The sequence below is a fragment of the Ambystoma mexicanum genome, chromosome 4q (assembly GCF_040938575.1).
Source record: "Ambystoma mexicanum isolate Mex_15411 chromosome 4q, UKY_AmexF1_1, whole genome shotgun sequence".
In the NCBI taxonomy this organism is placed as follows: Eukaryota; Metazoa; Chordata; class Amphibia; order Caudata; family Ambystomatidae; genus Ambystoma; species Ambystoma mexicanum.
The window spans coordinates 725259089-725283664 of record NC_090928.1 but is presented as its reverse complement, the minus strand read 5'-3'; the positions used below and the strand labels follow the sequence as shown (position 1 = coordinate 725283664).

General features: G+C 44.3%; 1 protein-coding gene and 1 long non-coding RNA gene across 4 annotated transcripts in view; one reads left to right on the top strand and one right to left on the bottom strand.

Annotated features, from left to right (window-relative positions):
* Window positions 1-24576, top strand: part of LOC138467967 (synaptosomal-associated protein 25) — a 292224-nt gene that overhangs the window by 235869 nt on the left and 31779 nt on the right. For 2 of the 3 annotated variants that reach the window (XM_069608321.1, XM_069608319.1), the window contains exons 5-6: window positions 5355-5472; window positions 7537-7662. In XM_069608321.1, coding sequence (XP_069464422.1) covers window positions 5355-5472; window positions 7537-7662 — 244 coding nt within the window. Of the gene's footprint in view, window positions 1-5354; window positions 5473-5606; window positions 5725-7536; window positions 7663-24576 lie in introns of all 3 variants that reach the window. The other variant, XM_069608320.1, reaches the window with a different exon arrangement.
* Window positions 4635-24576, bottom strand: part of LOC138467968 (uncharacterized) — a 68054-nt gene continuing 48112 nt past the window's right edge. Inside the window, exon 2 of the long non-coding RNA XR_011268175.1 lies at window positions 4635-5575. This is a non-coding gene — a long non-coding RNA (uncharacterized lncRNA). The remainder of the gene's footprint in view (window positions 5576-24576) is intronic.

The following is a 24576-nucleotide window of genomic DNA, read 5'->3' as shown; positions in this document are numbered from 1 at the left end:
AGTTTTTTTGCCTCACAGGAAGGCGGGGGTATCGGTCCCAAGTAGAGCGGCCCGAGTGAGAGAGGGAAAGCGGGAGCAGAGGTCCCAATGAGAAGGATCTCCGTCTTACTGGCATTAAGGCAAAGATCTTTGGTAGCGCACAAATCCTGAATCAAGGATAGAAAGTCAGGAATGAGCGAGGGAGGAGAGGAGGCTAAGGAAAGTCTGAAAGAGATCTGGGTGTCATCTGCATAACACTCAAAGTTAGAACAGAAGGTGGAGATCAGGTGGGCCAAAGGGCCAAGCTAGACATTGAAGAGCCAGGATGAGAGCATAGAGCCCTGGGGGACACCACATGTGGAGAGAGGTGGTGCAGAGATAGGACCCAAGTTGGACATGGGAGGGACGATCCAGGAGGAAGCTGGTCAGCCACGCCAGGGCATAATCCATGATGCCAAGGTTCACACAGGGTTGGTTGATCAGGGTGGCATGACTGACCGTGTTTAAAGCAGAAGAAAGGTCAATGAGCATGACGACAGAGGGAGAGCTGGAGTTTAGGTTAGAGAGCAGATTTTCATAGGTGTTCAGGTGAGCAGTTTCTGTGCCTCTGGCTGCTCTGAAGCCAGACTGATGTACGTGGAGGCAGCTAACAGATTCAGTGTTGAGGGTCAACTGGGAGATGGCCAGCTTTTCCAGGAGTGATAGAAATCGGGCGATAGTTTTCCGGACATGGCGGAACGGCAGAATGATTTTTTAGGAGGTGGTGCACAAGGGAGGGCTTGAGGAGAGAGGGGAAAGATCCAGTGGCAAAAGAGTGATTGCAGAAATCGGACAAGGCTGTAGCGAGGGTGGCAATGTGGTCCTTGATGGTTTTGGAGGAGCAGGGGAGCACCTGTTTGGACGACACTTTCATAGATTAGACTTTTTCTAGAGACATTGTCTGGTGTTAGAGCGAAGGAGGAAAAGGGAAGAGGAACGTGGGAGGCGGCCAAAGTGGGCCTGAGAGAGGTAGAGGAAGAGGAAAGCAAGGACAGGATGTCCTGAGTTTTAGTGATAAATTGCAAGGCCAGGCCCGTACAGAGGGCCTCGGAGGGAACAGGAGAGGTAGAGACTGTAGTAGGATTGGCCTGCTCCTTGCAGATTTTAAAGAGTTTGGCTGTGTTGTTAGAGGCTGCAGAAACACAGGCTTGGATATGGACCCTCTTTATGGGTCTGTATTGGCTTTGTAGCAGGCGGCAGGCCAGTTTATCAGAGGATGTGCCCAAAGCTCTCCACTTCCTCTCAGCCACCCTGCACTTGCGTTTCAGGGAAGTCAGGTCGGAGTCATACCAAGAGTTGCACTTGGAGGTAGGCTTCAGATGGATTATCACGACAGGGGCAAGGATGTCCAGCGTGTTGGAGATAGAAAGAGGCAGTTTAGAGATGGCTGTGTCAGGGTGCGAGTCAGCAGCAGGAGGAGAAGGTGGAGGCAAAGGCGTCCACTCACACCCGTTTCATGGGTTGAATGATCGAGAAGGAAGATGGCAGCGCTGGGGTAGGCTTTGATTGGGGGGCAGGACGTTTCAGGTGAAAAGAAAGCAGAAAGTGGTTGGTCCAAGAGAGAGGAGTGGTGACAGAGGCATAGACAGGGTAGGATCTGAGCGGGCAAGGCCCGCCCAAAATTTGTAAATGCCCACTCAGCAGCATTTTGGGGGCTTTTACAGATGTTAATGTCACTGGAGTGGGCCCAACTACATTAGCTTCAGGCCCTACTTGTAAGACAATCCTGGCTACGCCTCTGAGTGGTGAGAGGGGGATGTCTGAGGAGATATTGAAAAATTAATGTGGGCTGATCCCTGGATCAAAAGTCCAGCCGTAGCAAGTTATGTTGGGTTCTGATGGGCTGGAAATAAAGCCGTTAATGTCTTCAATAGGGGTTTAGAGGACACAGAAATGAATAGCTACATTGTTGGTGTCGTTTGCTGAGACAAACCTTGGCGTGTTTGTAATCTCATTCAAAACAATTACCACAGATAAAGTACCATCACATCCTTATATACAAGTGCCCTTGAATGCACTCAACAGTTATGTTGGCCCTATTAGTTATTGAGATCCTGGATTTTTCAAGCTGGTTGAAAAGTTGGATGATTTGAGGATTCAGCAGGAAGGCATATCTCTTCTCTCTATATAGGAAAGGGAAATGTGTGGATATGTGTGTGTGTCTGTTCGAAATGTTCAGCATACTTCCCAACATGCTACAAACCTGATATTTGGCATGTTGGGTAGGTAACAAGTATAAAACATACATTTTTCAACTTTTTTAGATTTATTAATTTTTTTAACGGCCTGCAAAGCTTACCCCTGCCATTTGGCACTTTGCGCCGTAGTTCTGCTGTACTTCTATGTTCATTGTTGGTCCTAAAGTTCAGCAGTTCATGAACACTTCAGGAGTTCATTATTCCTAAACTTTCCACACTGCCAGCATTCTAGCTGACATCATCAGCACTCATTTTGAAGTCATGCGGGGTGACACAATACAGTGCTTTTGTAGTAATGTGGGTGACAAGAAATGGTACATGTTGATATTGATATTTTATTTCTATTGCGCTCATACACAAGTGTTCCAGAGCGCGACAAGGCAAGGGAAGGGGAACAGGGGAGAACAAAAACAACGATCTTATTAGGCCTAGTGACATTGAGAATGTGCAGGTGCATGGTAGAGGGGGAGGGGTAGAAGTGCATGGAAGGGGGAGCAAAAGGAGAGTGCGGAGCAAGGAGGAAAAAGCATAAATAATAATACATTAATAAATAAAAGGCAACAAACAATGGGAGTGCAGCCAGCAAGTGGCAAGTGCTAGAAACTTAATTTCCCATGGAAGTTGATGAATATATGCCATTTCAACAGTACAAAGCTTACATGCTTCAGCCGTACACGTACGGGAAGGCACTTCAAGCTTGCACACTTCAGCTCTACATGTACGGCACTCATGTTGAGGTTGCTGCTGCCTCGCCTGTAGATCGGAACACCAATAATGTTGCTGTGCAATCTCAACACCCAAACTCAAAGTAGCTGGAACCGATTTATGGGATTCATGCTTCTCTCATGGCCAGCTTTATGTGGCTTGCTCCAGAGTTGGAAACGAGACAGTGGGCCTCATTACGAGGTGGGCGCAAAGGGATACCGGGCACCGTCAAGGACATTGTTGCCGGTAATCCCTTTGCGCCCTGTTCCGAGGTCCCTTAGCGGATCCCTTCCTTAATGCCTGGACGGGGCCCGTTAAGGGACTTTAGAGCTAATAACGGTACTGCAATTTGCGGTACCGTTATTAGTGCCTTCCCCCTTCCCATTGAGCCCTATGGGGGCTGAAATGGGAATGGGGAATGGCTTTCTCAATGGGGATTTACCAGTCCCGCAAAGGTCGGAATAGACCGGTAAGTCCCCATTGAACGAGGGCGGACTTGGTACCGGTATTGGAGGTAGTCATGGCGCTAACAGCGCCATGACTACCTCCAACCTCGGAATGAGGCCCAATTTGTTCACACTAGCTGCTAAAGGAAAGACTAGCAATATTGTCTACAAAGAAGCATTGGTTTAGTTAATTAAATAAACTTCAAACTAGGATTGAAGTAGGATTTACCATGCAACGCAAGGGTACACCTGCTGGTAGCATCTAAATCAGGAGTGTATTTGGCTAGGACATCTGTGACAAATTGGCAAAGAAGAACATCCACCATAGGAACCAAATGGAAACATAATTTGAAAGCGTTTGGCATGTGGGTCGGGGGGACTGAGGTAAGAGAACTTATGAAATTTGCTAAGAAGACAATTGAGAGATGCATCTTGATGGTATTCGAGTTGATATTCTCTGAATTGATGGGCTAAGGGTATACCCCCCAATAGAGATGGGAAAATAAGAGATGCTAGATAACCTGCTTTGTAGAAAGAGGAGGAGAACATGCCATATCCCGAACCCAGGCTTGCCTTATAGAAGGCAAGATGAAGTGGCTGCTCCACAAACCACTATGACTTCGGGATACGTTTGGAGTGGCCTAAGGACTCCTGGTTCATCCCAGAAGGAAAAAGAAGAGATGGATTAGGATGAGAACTCTGGGCAGAAGAGGAAGTTGTTAAAAGGGTTCATACCTGGGTGTAAAGTCTCAACAAGGACGGATATGTTGAGATCTGGAGTACAAGACACACATTTATCCATATTGAAAATTGGCATAAAAGACGAAACAACCAAAAATAGATGCCTTTCAATATGCAAACACTGATTTGCAGATTGACAGATTTTTATCTGAAATCTCGAAGAAAGCTCCAAGAGCATAATTTGCAAACACGTGGATAAGATCTCTTGACGGATTATCTGAGGAGCAGAACATCCAAAGACGTTTTGTGAAGCGGCTACTGTTTATATCAGATGACACTTTTTATGATGGGACAGACGTGGTGGCAGCAGTAGAGATTTGTATTTCTTCTATATTAATCACTTTTCAAGTCATGTTGCTGCGGAATGGCAAAATAAATTGTTATGCCTCTTAGGTTTGACGAAAACTTGTATCCCATTTGCCTTTTTGTAATTACATTTATTTTGTTGTCGGGCGTCAGTACTCTTTGTACCTTAGTGGGCTTTCAATACATAAAATTAAAGAACAACAAAGAACAGTGTACAGTATTTGTTTCTAGCTTTTATTTTTATTTTAGTATTTGTTTCATGAGAGTGGTTACACATCTTTTTAAATCCCCATAAACGATCGCTCCAATGTTCGTTTATAGATGTGAATTATCATGCATTTGTGAAGACACAATTCTATTTGACTGGTTGCGCCTGATAACTTAGTTTCCAGCTGGACCATGAGACATCCATGCATAACATTAACACTAAATTGCTTACTTTTAATTTGATGGGAACTGCTCAAAGACACAGATATGAAAAGCAATTTCTCAACTAAGCCCTAAACCACAGCACAAACAATGCTCCCCCAGACTCCTACCTGCAACAACACAAAAGCTATTGAATTTTAAATACTAATCAGTGAGTGAGACAATGTTCAAATTCATCTATTCGCTTCTTTTTTTTTTTTTTGCTGTGACACTTTTTGTACAAGGAGAATAAATATTGTTTGGATGCGTTGTCCATACAAACAAGCCTATTGACACCATCAGATCCCGGTCAGCTTACAAAATATTCAGAACTTGTTTTTTTTATCCCATCCAATGTTCAGAAGTAAAGGAAACCAAAATTCAGCATCAGTTCTGCAATCATCGCAACAAGCAATGCATCAACTGCATAATGCATTGGAATGCTTTACAGTTCAGTTTGCATAGTCATTGCCATGTTCTGTTAACAACCAACAAAATTCATTCCACACTGTCATCCCTTTGTCCTGACCAGAACAACTCGATCGTGTTGAAGAAGGCATGAACCATATCAACCAGGACATGAAGGAGGCCGAGAAAAATTTAAAAGATTTAGGGAAATGCTGTGGTCTTTTCATATGTCCTTGTAACAAGTAGGTACTGGGTGCTGCCGACTCTGCTCTGTGGTGTCCAGTTTTGTCACAGTGAATGTCTGAAGTTTGTCTTTCTTCTTTGTCCTTTTCCATTTCCTTCATTCTGTGGGGATAAAATACTTGTGTTTAATCAGAACAACTGGAGCGCATCGAAGAGGGGATGGACCAAATCAATAAGGACATGAAAGAAGCAGAAAAGAATTTGTCGGACCTAGGAAAATTCTGTGGTCTTTGTGCCTGTCCATGTAACAAGTAGGTGCTGCCTGCCTGCCTGAATCTTTGAGCACCCAAGGCCACCATCCAAGCCTTGTGAGGCTCATCCCTGCTAGGCACAGTGGCAGGATGAGCATGTGGCATGCAGAGAGATCAATACTTGCTCCAATGCATTCATCTCATAGCGTAGACAACTCTCAGTTGGACATAGATGCATTAAACCTAGGCATACTGCAGTGCAAACTGCACGGTGGCCACCTTTCAATCGATGAATATTTCAACATTTTAAACAGTGTGCACCAAAACAATTGTTCTTCACATTAGTAAGAAGTAGTGTTATGTCAAAAGTAGCTATCTTTCTCAGCTATTGCATGCAATTCCAACCTTCAATCAAATAACAATAGTTGAAAAAAATGCAATGTTATTACAAAAGAGGGCAGTGTTCTCTTATCTGCCCAATAAAGCCAACAGCATGTGATGACCAAAGAAGGATTTGTCTGTTTGATCCTGCACCGTTCAATCAATGGAAATTTGAAAAAGCAGAAATGAATTCATCCCAAAATCAATTTCCCCTTTGCTGGGTGCACACTGTTCCCTCAGAAATGTTGAAATATGAAGATTTTGCATGCAAAAAGATCACAGAAATTATTTTGTTCTCATACATTAGCACTTGCAAACCTGGCAGAAAATCAGTACAATGCAATGTGACATATCTATTTGAAGCTCTAAACATACACCAAAATTGCCTCAACTGCCCTACATTAGCTGGTTCTTCGTTAAATAGGTGGCCATTTTTCGGCTACTGTCGTCTTTCAAAAGAATTATTCTGGCAGTGATATTGGGATAGAGTTCGTCGACAGAACACATATCATAATAATGCACGAGAGGGAAAATCTAAGGACATAATGAAAACGCATGGTATATCTCATATGGTGGTATCTTTACTTTAATGGCCAAAAATCACAGATTGCAAATAATTGTCAGTTTCCCCTTTTTTCAAGCAGGGTTCCAATAGGTACCGAGGAGCACGAGGATTGCTTCACAAATGTTTATTTTGATGCTACTGGGCAGCAGTGAAGGGTCCTCACAGGGGATGTCTGTAGAGAACTGAATATTTAGATCAAATAAATTATTCCTGGATGTCTAAACTTGCATGAACTTTGATCCATCTTAGATACACATATCCCAACTCTATGTGCATGTAATTAATTTTAAAGCGGGACCATGTATTGCACTCCAGTCCATCCGCATCTACGTGAGCTACAGCTGCCATAAGGCTGTTTTCTGGGTGCATGTTAAGAAGATACATAGCTGATTAACTGGCAGTGTGCATAATTTTGCATTGAGCAAAAAGATTTCACATAACTAGAAAGCCATTATACGATAAATGCTAGTGGCTTCTCAATCCATAGTATTCACAAACAGCGGGGACATTTACATGGTACTATTTTAAAAATTAATTCCATGTGTCCCTGTGTTTCTGTGACGTGCTGTACATGCTATACTTGGCAGTTTTGTTTTATGTTTGTCTGCCAGTATGTTCTCTGTGTTTTGTGTTAAAATATACAAGTGTCACTGAAAAAATGTTTCCCAGTATTCTCCAACTAAAATTTAGTTTGTACATGCTGCAGACAAGACAATTGGGGTTTACTGGCCTGTTAAAAGGCAGCGTCTGAATGCCATGTACTGCAGTAATATTTTCTGCATGGTGTGTAGCCTGTCATTTACTTTAGATGTGCCCCTCATTAAAGACCATTTACCCAAGTTAGCCCCCGCCCATTGTGTGAGGAGTGTCATTGCCAGCGTTTATTTCATGTGGTGCTCTGTTGTTCACACTCCTTTTTCGCGCAGGCTAAAATCAAGCGATGCGTACAAAAAAGCCTGGGGAAACAATCAAGATGGCGTCGTAGCCACCCAGCCAGCCCGTGTGGTGGATGAGAGCGAAGAGATGAACATCAGCGGTGGCTTTGTACGCAAGTGAGTCTTCCCTCCTTCTCCCACCTGGGCACTCTCTTTTCTTTGCTCGCATTGTCATATCTTGAGAGGCGTGGCACTGTGTAACAAATGCACTGTTAATCTGGCGAAATAGGTCCATTGTTTCCAATTAAGGTTGCATATGCCTGCATGTGCTGCAAAACACAACCAATCAAGTGCGCGGAAAATTATTATCCAATTAAATTGATTGATTGAGGCAAAAAGACTGCTTATGTCTGATGCAACAGATTGACATGTTTAAATGGAATGCAGAGTCCGCTGTGTATTTTTAGATGTCTTTAACACAGCATGGGTAATCAATTGGCAACAGGTTGCTGAAATTAGAGTATTATACATGCTATTTTAATTGTGTTATGTAATTAATCATTTTGTGATTGATACTGTTTTATTGTGAAAGACAAACGGGCACTGGTCATTATGAATGGGACATCTATATGCGCCCATGAATCGACCCTATAGGGTTATAATGATCTGGTTGCTATCAGCCATTTCATCTACACAGAGAGGCTTTCTTAAACCGAGCAAGACCACACATGACCTAATATATAAAAAGTAGACAGGTCCGGTGCCCACCTCTAACAGGGGGCCAATTGTGCACTACACAGGTTTGAATGTCTACAGGGCCAACTCATACTTTCATCCTTATGCGAATTATACATTCAACAGCATTACATTGGCTAATAATAACTGTTGTTACAGACCCAGGAAGCCCCTATAAGTGTAATAAAAAATAAATAACTGTATTTTTATAACGTGGGTCCCCGTTCTGCATTTCAATTCCTGAGTTAGCAGAACAGTGTTGGGCCTAATTTTACGATTGTGTGCAATACTGCCAACTAGCAGGGAATTTGACTGTGCTTCTATTGAATCTAGGAACTGATTTGATGTTTGGGTGTGGGCATTCATTTGAATTATAAAACGCATTGTTTTAAGTGCTATTTCACTGTGTAGCAGAACGCACACCGGAGTCCTGGGAGTCGCGCAGAGTTTAGGAACTCCTTTTCCCATTTCGCCTTACTACGCGCACCCCGATGAGAGCATCGGGTGGTGCCACATTTGCGCTGACGCGAAGCCTGGTTAGCCCTGTTTGAGGCAGGCGACAGAAATCGCTGCCCCATTACTACGAGTAGATCAGGACTGCACTCTTTGATATGGGACTCCAGGTTTGTTTCTCCTGATCAGACGCTTTTTGTTGACGTATTGGGGTGGGTGGACATGATGGGGTATAATTATGATGCGCACACGTTGAAAATGTTAGACAATAATAAAGGTAATATAACACTTAGGTCGTTAGATAAAATTCGAACTTTGGGGTTGTATAAATCCATTACCACCGTCCAGGGAATTGACGGATCTGAAACCCAACCAGCAATTATTGCAGCTTTAATCAATGGCTGTTCTGCCACTGCTCATGTGTTGATGGTAGATGAATTTATTTATTCCCATAAGTAGCCATGCTCTTGCTGACTGAGACCAGGTTCACAGAGGGCTCTAATTTTTTTTTCACTATCTAGTCCCAGACGGCTATTGTATACATATTAATCGAACAGAGAAGAGCTGCAGGGGCTATAGCCATTGTCGACAGATCTTCATTGCAAATCACAGATCGGACAGATTACCATCGGGCTGTCACACACGTGGTCAGTTAAAGTTATCCTGGCGTATAGACCCCCGGGGCCAGCACGTAGCTTCTTGGAGTATCTGCATAATTTTCTATCCACCTCAGGTATTAAATATAAGGAACTATTAGGCCTGGGTGATTGAAAAATCTGGCAGGACGACCCTAAGCACCCAGACTCTGAAGAACTGCTGGAAATTATAAGTAACCATTTGTTATCCCCATTGTCGACTGCCCACTGAAATATAAGGACATTGCTTAGCAATGCTATTATTAGAATTCTTCTTCTTATTATTATTATTATTATTAGTCAGAGGAAGTAGCATCACATGGATGGGTTCTACCCCTATTTATTGGTCCGATCATCTGGTTCTTTGTGCTGACCCTACAAGCTGGGGGGAAACTGGAACTGAGATACAGACCCCCCAATGCTAGCTCGCAAATTCAAAGATCTAGATAAAATATTGGGAGATAAGGTCAAAACAAAACTAGCCTTGGTGAACGCCTCACTCTCTAATGAGGAATTATTTACCATCGGGTTTGCCGTTTGTGATGCAATTTGTGCTAAATATGCCCCATTGAAACCTAAGAACTGAAAAATGTCCAAACCTTGGTTTGTTCAGAGCCTAGTCCCCCTTCAAAAGCAGGTCCGTACGATAGATAGGAAATGGAGGTCAAGTAGAACCCTGCAAGATTCTGAGTCTGCAAAAGCTACTTGAAAGATCTACAAACAACCCATTTTCTTGGCTAAGAAGGACTACCTCCACAGAGAAATTGACACAACAAATATTCAGCCAAGAGAGCTGTTTGCAGTGGTGTTGAGATTTTGCTAGCAAAATTGTACTTCATCATCACTTGAACCCTCTCTGTCACATGCCAATATCTTTAATGATTTTTTTAAAGAGAAAATTGAATTCATTCAGGAGAGCATTAGAGATAATAGTCAAAGGGGATGTTTGGGTGATTCGATCCCAAGCCATTTTGGCTCAAGCGCCTCACCAGGTGAAGGGCAGCTGGAGATGATAGAGGATGGTGCCCAATTTGATTTTCATCCAGTTACAGAGGACTTTGCTCAATCACTCATTTTAAAAATTAAACATACTAATGACCTGATGTTAACTTTGCCGGCATGTTATGCTAGACGCATGGCCTAAGAACTTTCACCATTTAGGACAACCTTTATAAATATAACCCTGGCTCAGGGGACCGTTCTGTGGCATTTAAAGAATTATGCCGCCGAAGAAAAAATCAAACTTGAATCCGACCATCTTGAAGAAATATCGCTCTGTAGCTGGTCTTCCATGGCCAGGGAATCTCATTTAGAAAGTGGTTTCTGGCCAGTTCCAAACATATGTGGAAAAGGAACAGCTTCTGAGCGGCCTTCAATCTGGTTTCCGACCTAAGTGAGACCTAACTGCGGGTCTGAAATGGCTCTGCTAGTAATCCAAGATTACCTGTTGGAGGTCTTTCCGACCTAAGTGAGACCTAACTGCGGGTCTGAAATGGCTCTGCTAGTAGTACAAGATTACCTGTTGGAGGTTGCGGATGAAGGCAGACTTTCTCTGCTGGTACTGTTGGACCTCTCTGCGGCCTTGGACACGGTCAACCATCATACTTTGCTAAACCAGCTGAGATTGGTGGGTAAGGTCTCTGCGAATGCCATTAAGTGGTTTGACTCCTTCCTGGCCTGCCGACAACAGCAAGTCAAGGTCGGATGCTTTATCTCAGACCCCACTGTGATGGGTTATTGGTGTGCCGCACGGTTCATTATTGTCACCCTTGTTATTCAATATTTATATGCGTCCCTTGATGGATATTCTGAGGAGTCACAGGTTGAGCTATCACTCTTACGCTGATGACACCCAGATACACATCAAAATAGGGAACATCAAGGACACTTTTTCCAAGGTTAAATCATGGCCGGATGATGTAAGCACCTGGATGGCAAAAAAACAACTCCAACAGACTTCTTCTAAAACGGATCTCGCCCTGTTTGGGCCAAAGCATCTCAATCACCAAGGCGGCCAAAGAAGCGTTTGTTCCAAATATCTTAGGCAAACTATTAAACGTTGCCTCTAAGATTAAAAATGTAGGCTGCATTTGGCAAGACAACCTTGGCTGCGAGGTGAGCGTTAAGGTTCAGGCAGTCTTTTATCTGCTTCGAATGCTTCGACAAGTTCTTCCTTTTATTCCCAATGAAGACAATGTAACTGTGGTGGGGGCTCTGACAAATGCTCATCTAGACTATGGTAACAACCTTTTGATGGGAATCCCTGCAAAACAAATACATAGGCTTCAAAAAGCTCAGAATGCAGCTGTCAGACTGATTGGACATTTGAGAAAATCAGACCAGGTCTCTCCCCTCTGTACATCAATGCACTGGCTTCAGGTAGAGGACCGCATCAAATTTAAGGTAGCTTGTCTGATTTTTAAATGCCTGAACGGTCTGGTTCTGGAGTATTTGAGAGATCGATCTGCTGCTATTTACCTTCGAAGTCCCTCAGATGGAAGGACAAGTTGCTCTTAACCATCCCTCGGTTGGAATGTGTATCTAGAGAAAACAGGCTGTTTGCTGTCTCTGGCCCCAGACTTTGGAACAGCTTACCTATGAAGATTAGGGCCAGCAAGACGCTGTTTTCTTTTTAATTAACAAGTTAGACCCTCAGGAGGATATTATCAGTCCCTCTAGTTAGGATCACGATAATCTTGTGTTTTTGTCCATGATATGCTAATATTGTGAATTACAGCTGCGTGTTTATGAAGTTAAGTCTGTTCTGTGAGCATTACAATCGCACAAATTCAAAATAAAATTGAAATACTGAAAAGCTGTTGTGCTGTTTCAGAGGACAAAGGGCATAATACAGTATTCATCAAAGCCACATTGGGTTATCGATGCAGTCTTAATTGATCACTGCCCTTTTCTCATAACCCGTGCTATGTAACAGTCAAGCTAATTGGAGAACATATGATTTTTCCCCCAGCTGTTTCAACATCATCAATATCAATCCCAAGTTATAGGACAGAGTGAAATTAGGGCATTAACACTGGTCCTCAGTGCCATAAAAACCCGGTGAAGGTCCCAGAATGGGTGCTATTGCTATTAGCACACAGAGGCTAACCATCTGAGTGCCAACCACAATAAATATGTGTGAATCAACAGGTCCATGGTGGCCATTGGTGGAGTCTGATGCGGTGCAGCACAGAGGCACCGCTATGGGTGAGTGGAGGATCATAGGATCGGGTTGGGGGAACATTGACGGAGGCAGGGAGAGTGGTGAGCAGGAGGGAAGATGGCCAGCAGGTGCCTCCACTGCTGGGGTTGCTCAGAACCCATGCTTGGGTTGTTAGATTAAGCCTGAGTTTTGAGTAACCTGATTGGTTGACGCACCCTCCGGGGTGCTAATTGTCAGTTCTCTGATTGAATCATGGTATATACAAGGACTCCCCTCTCTAGGAATCAGGTCCACCTGACAGCAAATAGGTCTCAGGAATTAGTAAGATTGGGGCCCTTTTTTTCTATAGAACACATCACTTGATGGCACGTTCAATGCATTTTCTCCGCCTAGACGTACGATAAAATCCACGCATCTGACCCTCTACGGCAAAGCCCGCGCAGGCCAAGGGTTCAGTGTTGTGCTCCACACGTGTTTGGTGCCACAGAATGGAGCCACCACGCTCACCGCTCCAGCCAGCTAAGATGGACGCACCTTACCTCCCCACTGGACTTACACAGTAAGTGCTTCTGCTTCGCCGGGAAAGTGCCAATCCTACTCGTTCTCTCAGTATGGCCACCACACTTCCCCCATCTTTCCTCACCCCCCCACTACCTTCCTACCGCCATCCTATCTCAAGTGTTCACCGCCAATACCCCGACTGTCCCAAACAGCTCACCCTATATACCTACCGCTCATCCCTATAGCCACACAACTATGCAATCTCAGAAACATCCCAGAAACATCCCAAGAGCACCATCTGGCTACACGCAACAAAACACCTTCCAGCCCGCAAACCCAACATCAGCCGTCGAATATCTACGCACCTATGCAACCTCAGAATCGGCTCCAGAGTCTCCAAACGTAATCAGCAACTCCCACGACTGACTTCTCAGTCCATTTGTAGGCCCACAGACATTGCCGGTGCACCCCATCCAGCATAGACACCCTGCCTCTCCATCCACTTCCAACCACCGAACACAGAATATCAGATTCCCCCAAGATCCCTTCGATCAAACTAGCCCTCATCAACGCCCGATCCCTGCCAGCTCATGCTCTAGAAACCCTCAACCTCCTAACTACCAATAAACTTGATGCACTAGTAATTATGGAAACCTGGCTCGACGCAGCCACAGGACCAGCTCTTTCCCTCGCCATACCACCAGGATACACCATCCTTAGGAGTGATAGACTGGACGATAAAGGAGGTGGCGTAGCCTTTATTAGCAAAGCCCACCTATGCATCAGACAAACCAACACCTGCCTCAACAACAACTGTGACATCCTATCACTAAAATTGCCCGTATCACCTTCCAACACTATCACTGACCATCTAGTCTACCAGCTGCCTGGTCCCATCCTTACATTTAAAAGACACCTTCTCCAAATCTTGCAAGAAAACATTAAACCTACCTCTCAAATACTCCTCCTCGATGACCTGAAACTAGGCCTCAATGACCTCAAAGACACACCAGCCACCTCTCTCGCAAACTCACTATCCGCGCTCAGCTTCAATCACTACATCCATTGCCCCAAACATGACAAAGGACGATCCTTAAACTGGATAGCCGACCATAATTGCCACATCGGTATCACGTCAAACATCCCTTGGCCATGGTCAGACCATCATATCATCCTGTTCACCATCCCCATCGCTCAACACACCAAAACTCCCACCACCACAATGCCATCTCCCTTGCCCACACTACCCGTAAGCTCACTAAAGAAAACCTCCTGCCCTATCTAGAAGCCCTCAACCCAATTATCCCAACCAGCCTTGACAAAAATAGTCTGGTTGACTTTTATACAAAAACTCTAGCTGCGGCCATCGAAACGAGAGCCCCGTTAGCTCCTAAAAAAGCAAAACCTCTAGCACACTCCAACTCCTGGGTTACCTAGGACCTCTATGAACTCAGAGATAAAAAGAGACAATCAGAAATCTCCTTGAGAAACCGGCCCTCTGACACCCTCAAACAAGAATTCCTGACTGTATCCAAACAATATAAACATAAAATTATCTAAGCCAAAGCTAACACATGCAATTCCAGAATTGCCAATGTGAACTCAAACACCAGAGAAATATTCTCCATCCTCAAGGAACTGGAGATCACAGTCTCCCAGCCATCCCAGCTATCCAAAGTTGGCGCATGGTGCGACAGCATCCAAAGCGCTATGTTAAATAAAATCAGGGTACTTCAAAACAAAATCATCACCAAACAAAACACCTTGAACAACTCCAAACAACCCACCTTGACCAACACTGGCCCCGAGGCCACACACTCTGCCCCACCAAGTCCAGACCACTATTCAAATTCAATACAATTTTTTTACCAAGACGCTGTAAACATCCTGAAATCCTTAAGTTGTGAAAACATAAAAATAATATGAGGCCGGGAAGCCCAAAAGAAACACACCAACACAGGTTACAAAGAACATACAAATGCTTTATTTAAAAGCTACAACAGTTACCAAAGTCAATTGACAAACGGATAGCTATTCGGCTCTCAGAGTAACGTAACGAACTTCAACGAAGGTTCGATGCATTAGTAAGAGAGACCGTACATTGGAATACTTGGGGCTTTTATATTATTTGTCCAGCCCTTGGCCAACCCCCTCACGGGTTAACCATTCTAGAGATCGGGCCTAAGGGTTCCTAGCCAGGTCAATCCTATAATTTATGCATTTTGATTAGTTTCGCTGATATAGTTGTACATTTACACATAGGTCAGCAATAGGACAAGGTCTCAGTTCGCGACCCCGACAAGTGGCCTGCAGGCATATTAATTATTTGTGTGTGCGGAGGCCACAACGGCCAGGATCTTACTCAGAATGTCATTCGGCCTCCATTTTGATGTTCAGGGTGACTTCCACATTTACAAGAGAACCTAAAATGGCGGCTTAATCCAAGATGGCGATTTACATTACTTTCTCTAAGGTCAAGACCTTGCCGCGGAGTTTATCCGCATATGATGTTTTAGACAATTTAGCGTAGGCCAATACACATACAATTGCAGCGATAGGAGGCATAATATTGTTTCAATTCCGACAGACCCTCCTTTTGGCCTATGCCAAGTGCTAATATAATTTCTAATACTTTTGTAAATAACTCCATGCATTGTCGTCTATACATCCTGAATCATTATCTGTAATGTCCATAGCCATTAGGTCATTCATCAGAACCTCTTGTAACACAAACTCTTTAGATGCTGTATCCGGGGCGTACATTCTGTGCCCTACTGTTCTCACTGCTTGAGCACAACACCCCCCTAGCATTGCACATATACTAGGTAGACATTGGAAACAGCAAGAAAGGAATAGCAGGATCCCCAAAATAATCACTAATATTCCAATCTCGCACAGGAACATGCACTTCAGAACTAAGGATGTGCAAGTTCTGCATTGCTTTGAAAATTGTCGGCGAGGAATCTGGTACGAAAACACAAGCGGACCCCACTAATTTGCATACTCCACCACGTTCTGCCAAAATGACATCTAATGCCATCCGATTTTGGAGTGCTACCAATCTTATTGCCTTTTATTCTAGTGTCATATTGTAGAGTATATCCGTGGTCCGGTTGATGGTTCTCTCCAGTACTCTTGCTAGTCCTCTAATGTTTTCAGAGTTTGCTATCTGTCCCCAAAAGGGCACAAGTGATTTTGCTATATCTCCCAATACTTCCCCAGGGGTATCTCCGTTCTCGTCCCGCCGTGGGCGAGCCTTAGAAACCTCCAATGTACTAGCTACAAATACCCCAGGTACCAGGATTCCTAAATAACAGGTTCCCTGCCAATCCTTGGGCAACCAGGGAAATGCTGAACTACCACAAACGAAATACACAGGCCCCCCTACATACAGAGGCCTGTTCTCTCCAGTCAAATTTACAATGTTCATACAACCTTCAAAATCTCCCATTGGCCGAGTGCCATTTCTTTTTACACAAAAGGGGACTGAATCAGGGCTATGATTTATAGAGTAAGAAGGAGGCACGGCGTCCTTATTGCCTATCGGAGCCATTTTAAAGGAAATTAGAGTTTGAAAGGGAAGAGATAGTTTATCAGACGGCCTAATAGAAGCAACATTAGGTTTACTTCTATTTGCAAAAAGCGAGCATCCCAGGGTAGTCAATTCACGTTTCTCAAAATCATTTAAATTAGTTCCATCAAAGTTCCCTGAGATGCTATCATTCCAACGGCCAAAGAATAGTGCTCTAAGAGAGGCATAGCAAGCAGTCGTTAAAGGTAAAGGGTGAATATACCATCCTAGCCCCTTGTTCCCATGTTGCGGTAAATGAGTGCAAATCCAACAATTACTCTTATTAAAAATGGCATGTGTTGCATTCATTACTATCATTAAAGTGTTATTATGATACTTTCGTCTATGCTGGGAGTCTCTAGGTGACAGAGTGTGAAGGTGTACAGAGGGAGTCAAAGCAGTAGGTACAATCTCAATTGGCAGTAGAGGCTTTAGAGGGTAAATTTCTTTGAAGTACCAAAGTCCCACAGCAGTAATTACACAAATACCAATTATTATTAACACAACACAGCAATACGTTTTCGGGGCCCAGGCACATTGTTAGTTGTCCGAGTTGGTCACCCCGCTATTTACAAGTCCAGTGCGGGGAGCAGCGGTGGAGGTGGCAGTTTCTCAATCGACGACCCCAATGTTCGTTGCTGGCGACACTACGGTCGCGTGACTTCTTAGTCCTTCCCAACCCTAGCCAGCAGAATCCCTTTTTTTTCCTTTTGTTCGAAAGGAACTTTCTTTTACAAGAGAAAACTTTTAATCACTTCTTCTTTCCAAATGCATGGAAAGACCCGTGCCGTCGTTCTATTTTCTTCGTTGAAGGTTGTACCTGGTGGTACCCAAGACTGTTTGATCCGGAAACAAGGTAACGTCACTTCCTGAGGGAAGAGATGTATCGGAGGCGACGGAAGTCGCAGAACTTGAAACAGTGTTTTCCGGAAGTGACTTTTTTAAAGAGTGTGGAGATGAAATGGAATGTTCCCCAAGCTCCACGGGCTCAGGGAAATTCTCTGACGCACTTACAGCGCTGTTTGCTACTCCAGGATCAGAGATTGTAGCATCAGCGAGGGGTTCTGCTTCTTCTGTAACGTGTGGGGTCGGGTGAGGAAGTTTCTTGACATGCATCGCATGGATCCAGTGTTTTTTCCCAGCCACCCGCACTGCTGTCTGAGTGACCAACAGCACCTGGTAGGGTCCCCTCCAGCGAGGAGCGAGACAGGAAGACCTTTTGTAGGCCTTCACTAGGACCCAACTTCCAGGCTGAATATCATGTCCTGGGCCCGTGAACCGTACAGGTAAAGCCGATTGAACCTGATGATAAATGAAATACAGGTTTTTAGTCAACTGGTTGCAAAGTCTACAAGCAATACATTTTCCACCTCCCTCAGGGCTTTAGGCTTCGTAAGACCCCAAATGTTAGCAGGTCTCCCCATCACTACATCAAATGGAGAAAGCCCAGTCTTAGTTTGAGGTGTGGTACGCATGGCTAATAATACAATAGGTAAGGCATCTGGCAATTTCAATTTGGTGTCGGCACATGTTTTTGCAAGCTTATTCTTTAAGATACCGTTATGTCTCTCTACCAACCCAGCACTTTGAGGATGCCTAGCTGAGTGAAATCGTTTTTCAATATGTAACGCTGTGCATATCTGCAAAATTACTGCTGCAACAAAATGGGGACCATTGTCCGACCAAATTACCCTTGGAAGCCCAAATCGTGGAAAGAATTCTTTTACCATAGTCTTTGCAGTGGTCATGGCAGTAGCATCTTTAACGGGGAAAGCCTCGACCCATTTACTAAAAGCACAAATAATGACAAGAACATATTTTAGATTGTTACACCGTTCCATCTCAATACAATCAAAGTGGATGACCTCGAAGGGAACAGAAGGGGGCCCAAAGCTACCCCTTGGAGTTACTGTCCCCTTCCCTACATTGTGCTGTAAGCAAATCATACAATTCTGAACATGTCACTGTGCAGTCTTCAACATTTTATCATTCACCCAGACTTGTTCTAGCATCTTTGTGATCTTTTGAGCACACACATGCGTAGGACCGTGTGCCATCGTAACCATTGCCAGCACATATGAATCAGGGAGCAACCATTTTCCTTCAGATGTATCCACCCAACACCCATCATCATCCAGTTTCCCCATTCCTTCGGCCAACCTTTTAGACTCTTCTAATGTGGCATCAGTTTGAATATCTCGCACAGACCCAATACCCTCATCCATTACATAGGCATCTTTTGTTTCCCTTAGAGCATACATGTCTGCGCTAAGGTCTGTAGCCGTTTGCCTGGCTATCTGGTCAGCAAAAGCGTTCCCTTTTCCCACATCATCTATGACCTTACGATGTGCTGCACATTTCATGATCGCTAACTGCCTAGGTAGTGAGAGTGCCGAGAGCAATTGCACTATCAGGCGACCATGCTGGATCTTGGTCCCATGTGAGGTTAGGAACCCTCTTTCTGACCAGAGCCTCCCAAAGTTGTGAGCCACCCCAAAGGCGTACTGGCTATCAGTATATACGTTTACTATATGCTCTTCGGAGAGTTCACAAGCTTGGGTCAACGCTATAATCTCTGCGGCCTGCGCGGAGTTATGCGGAATCCTCTTAGTTTCAACAACCGTACTCAACGTAGTAACTGCGTAAGCAGCAGTAGATGTACCATCTGGAAGTTTGAAGCAGGAGCCATCACAAAACAGTTCCCCCTCTGCATTGTCCAAAGGAGTATCTATAAGATCTATCCTGCCCTTTGTTTCTTGTTCAGTGGTATACAGGCAGTCATGTCATTTTTCGTCACCACAAACAGTATTTTGCGGGAGAGGTAGAAGCTCAGGCGGATTAAGAACACAACACCTCTTAATTTGAATGTGAGGGGCAAACAGAATTAATTCATACCTTGTTAGCCGTGCAGAGGTGAGGTGTTGCGTTTGGGTTTTATTCAATAGGACATCAACAGAGTGAGGTACCATCAAAATTAAATCATGGCCTAGGACCATTCCCTCACTCTGTTTTACAGAAGCGGCAGCAGCAGCGACAGCTCGCAAACATCTTGGCAAAGCGCATGCGACAGGATCAAGGGCGGAGGAGTAGTAGCCGCACGGCCTATTCTTCCCTCCGTGTTCCTGCGTTAACACAGCCAAAGCACATCCATCACATTCATGCACAAACAACACAAAGGCCTTGTCATAATTTGGAGTACCCAGAACCGGTGCAGAGCATAACGCGGTTTTGAGAAGCTCAAATGATCGTTGATGTTCCGATTTCCATGGCAGTGGCAGAGAAATGCCCTTCTTTGTCAAAGCCAACATCGGTTTTATCACTAGTGAAAAGTTCGGGATCCACAACCTACAGTAAGAAGCCATACCTATTAAGGCTCTGACTTCCTTCTGTTTATTTGGAACAGACATGCCAGAAATGTGTTTTCTTCTTTCAGGTGTCAATCTTCTCCCCTCCTTTGACAGGAGGTAGCCTAAATAGGCGACCTCCTGACAACAATATTGACATTTTTTGAGCGAAGCTTTATGACCATTTTTAGCTAGATGAACAAGCAACAGTACAGTGCCTTCCTTACAAGCACTTTCAGAATCTGCAGCCAAAAGCAAATCATCGACATACTGAAGCAGTGTACAAGTAGGTGGCAATTCAAGGGTGTCGAGCTGCTCTTTCAAAGTTCTACTATAAATGCTTGGACTTTCAGTATACCCTTGAAGTGCCCGAGTAAATGTAAATGAGCGTCCTCCCAAGGTGAACGCGAACAAATATCTACTCTCCTTGTGAATAGGAATGCTAAAGAAAGCATTTTTTAAATCCACAACACTAAAGTGCGTAGCCGTAGCAGGGATCATTGATAGTATCGTTGTTACGTCAGGCACAATTGGAAATTGTGGGGCGACAACTTTGTTAATAGCACGAAGATCAATTATGAACCGGTATGGGATTGCATTGTCACCTTTCTTGTATACAGGCAAAATCAGGCTGTTACATAAACTACCTGCAATCTCCTCAATCACCCCTCGATGCACAAAATCGGAGACAATGCACTTCAAAGCACGCTCGCCCTCAACTGATATTTTATACTGCGGAATGCGTGGTAATTTAACTCCATGTTTCAAAACTACTTTTACGGGCTCAATCCCTAGTACCCCGACATCATTGTCGTCAACTGCCCATAAACATTCCGGAACAACGCTAAACTCAGGAGGCAATGGTCGAATCAGAAACTGAGAATTGGGAAGTTGCTGTGGTGAAACCGTCAGTCATACTCCATCAGAGGAACAAAGAATTACTGCATTCAATTTCTTCAACAGATTTAACCCCAGCAAATTCTCTCCACAGTTCGAAGTCAGAAGGAAGGGACAATGGTCCGTAAAGGGACGCAAAGAGACAGACACCGGTGAAGAAACCGGACAAACAATTGGTATACCAGAAAACCCTACAGAAACATTTGTTTGCCTTGACAGTGGAATGTTTGGAACCCGGGAATGATCAATGGAGCACTTCTGTGCTCCAGTGTCTATCAAAAACTGGTGTTTCCTATTCCCCACTAACAATCCAACGTAGGGACCTTTCTGATTAACGGGAATAGGTGAAGGTTCCAAACCCTGCTTCGGGCAGTCCTAACGAAATAAAATGTCGTCGGAAGGAAGCTCTTCAGAAAGGTAGGCAGCAGAAGGGTGATCAAATATGTTTCTTGCGTCCACACTCGAAGTCTGATTTTCCAGTGAAAAAGGTTGCTGAGGATCTTGTGAAAACTGACCTCTATCAGGGCCCCCTGTTCCAGGGCGACTTCTAGGTCGTCTACCCATACTCCCAAACGCATTGTTTGACCTTTGTCGAAGGAGGGGGCACTGTGCTCGCCAATGACCTTCCTGGCGGCAATAGGCACATTGATTAATATTTACAGAACCCAAAGGAGCGTTTCCTTTTGGGACATACTGACCTCTGGGCTGTGTCGTACCTCCTCTGGGGTTTCTAACAATTTGTTGTAACAATACTTTAGTCTTCAGATCTCCTTTCCTCTTCTCTATTTTCTCCTTTTCATTATTAACACGGTTCTCATAATACTGAGCCATGTGCAAAACTTCAGATTGAGATTTCGCCTGCCAAGCGCTCTCAGAGGACATAATCTGTGACTGGATGTCGGGCAACAATCCACGTACAAATTTGTCCACGAACAACCTTTTCCCAGACTCTGTACCCAGGTCCTGTCCACTGAAGTCAGAAAATACCTGTTCGAATCTATTAAAGAATTCGGTGGCGTCTTCAGTTTTTCCTTGAACACAGGAAGTAAGATTGTCCCAAATAATTATTTTCTCTGGAAGTATAGTTTTTAATTTTGCGACAATTCTATCAGGCAAAGTAAGTATTACCTGAGGTGGTTTCTCACCAGCTGGTCTTTCCCCATCAAACCTGGTCATGTTAGCCCACGTATCTTCCAACCCTGTCACATCGTCTATGGTCCGAACCTGCTTCCATAAATCTACGGGTAGGAGTACAGGGAATAGCAAGTCAATATCACTTAGGGTGAACACAGAGGACTGCAAAACGGACTCTATCTCTTTGTAAAACCCTGTCGGGTTTTTCCTGATATCGGGAATTGATTGTCTAATAGTGTTCACTTCCTGTAGTGAAAACGGGACGTGAACAAACTGCGATACATAATGCGCAGGGATATCCATAGCGGGTGCACCAGTCCCAGCGTTAGCAGGAATCTCAACCTTTGGGACAAATGTCGGAGGAACCTCTCTCATAGGCAACTGAGATATAGGTAACTCTGACCGCTTACTAAGCAACAGAGCCAGGTCGAGCGCTAAGGCAGTCGAAGAAGTTTCAGGCGAAAAAGCCCTTTTACAAATCCCCAATAACTCTATGGGACAACTAACCTTTTTCCTTACACATTCTTCCTGCAGGTACTGTACCATTACCTGAATCACCTTCCTTTGCATTTCTGCTGTATACTGGCTATACGTGTCATATACTTCATCTGGCGGAATCGATGAATCCGAGATCCATCGAATCGCATCTTTGGTACAAATTCGTACTTCCTCAGGTGCCGATCTACGACACGGAAGGAACCGTTTCTGCACATACATACTGTCATCTTCATCATCCACATCTCGTGATTTTTCAAAGTCCCTCCTATACTCAAACAATCTTTCAACATGACCAAGTACTTTCTTCTCTGTGTCCCTCGAAAGTGCTAAAGCATTTAGATCCCTCACCCCTTGTGGGAGATCCGAATTTTGTAATCTACCCCATATCACACATAAATGAGTCCCCAAACCTTCGATAAAAACATTTTTCTCGGGAAAACTGTTCAAATTTGATAATGTGGAAAAAACATTAACTTGATCACCTTTCTCCATACAGTGCTTAGCCCATGCAAACAATTCCTGTTTCTTATCTGCAGAAACAGTATTACGAGTGACAATCTTCGACCCCGCACCCTGATCAACTTTAGTCAATACGGAACCACTCGGGAGCGGAGGTGCGGGCATATTCAATAAGGGTGCAACTATCGGCGCGGGAGGAAGGGGTGGTACGATAGGTGGAGGAACAACAACCAGAGGAATAGGAACAATAGGTTGTACAGGGGGAACAGGAATAACAGCAGGAACAACAGCAGGAATGGGCAGAGCACCCGGGAGAGGATCATACGGAGGTGGCGCAGAGGTACCAGGCCTGCGTTCGTTTAACAATTTTTCAATAAATTCTTCAGAAACATGGAAATCTTGAGAGGGATACATTTTCTGGATTCCGAGTGAAAAAGCCCTATCCATATTTTTAACTGACTCTGAATGTTTTTCCTTATCATATAACAACACCTTTTCGGGATTTGTTTTATGACGGCATGCATGTTTATCCCTACTTTTAAGCTGCTGCAATGCTTCTTTTTTCCAATTCTGCAAAACATCAAAGGCTGCAGGTCTGGCCTTCTTTTTTAGCAAGACCGATTCTAGGTATTCAATACGGGGGATCTCAAAACTACCATTGATTGGCCACTGAAATTCGGAGGCATGTCTGGTTTGTCTGTGCCAAATATCATTAAATATTATACTTCCAATGCCATACTTACAGTACATAGTACATGCCGGCGACCCCTCCTGTGGTGCCGGGCGGCTAAATTCCAAAGATTGTCGATCGCTGCGGAACAGAGCCCTAAAGCAGCTAGACAATTTCCCAGCCATTTCACAAAAAATTGGTGTTACCTGGTCAATAATTGTGTCTGCAGATACAATATGCCAAATTCAAATTGTCAGGGTTAAATTAAGAGCCGGGTCACGACTACACCTGACCAAACCTAAGGAGGACCGTACGGTTTACCAAAGAACTTACCTAACGAATTTTACCTTATGTTCAGTGGTTTCGACAAATCTGCCCGCCTCAAAAATGGACCCTTCGTCAAGATGCCGTGTCAGACCACACGACTATCGTCCAAGGATCGGATCGTGCAGCGCTGCAGAGGTATCGCGTCTCGTTCGGTCGGGCCCGCAGTATCACACCGTCCGATCCCGGTTCGATAGTCTGCGTCAACCTTCAATGATCCGGCATCAATTTTGAGGGTCCCTATTCGGGCGCCAACTGTGAAAACATAAAAATAATATGAGGCCGGGAAGCCCAAAAGAAACACACCAAACACGTTACAAAGAACATACAAGTGCTTTATTTAAAAGCTACAACAGTTACCAAAGTCAATTGACAAATGGATAGCTATTCGGCTCTCAGAGTAACGTAACGAACTTCAACGAAGGTTCGATGCATTAGTAAGAAAGACCGTACATTGTAATACTTGGGTCTTTTATATTATTTGTCCAGCCCTTGGCCAACCCCCTCGCGGGTTAACCATTCTAGAGATCGGGCCTAAGGGTTCCTAGCCAGGTCAATCCTATAATTTATGCATTTTGATTAGTTTCGCTGATATAGTTGTACATTTACACATAGGTCAGCAATAGGACAAGGTCTCAGTTCGCGACCCCGACAAGTGGCCTGCAGGCATATTAATTATTCGTGTGTGCGGAGGTCACAATGGCCAG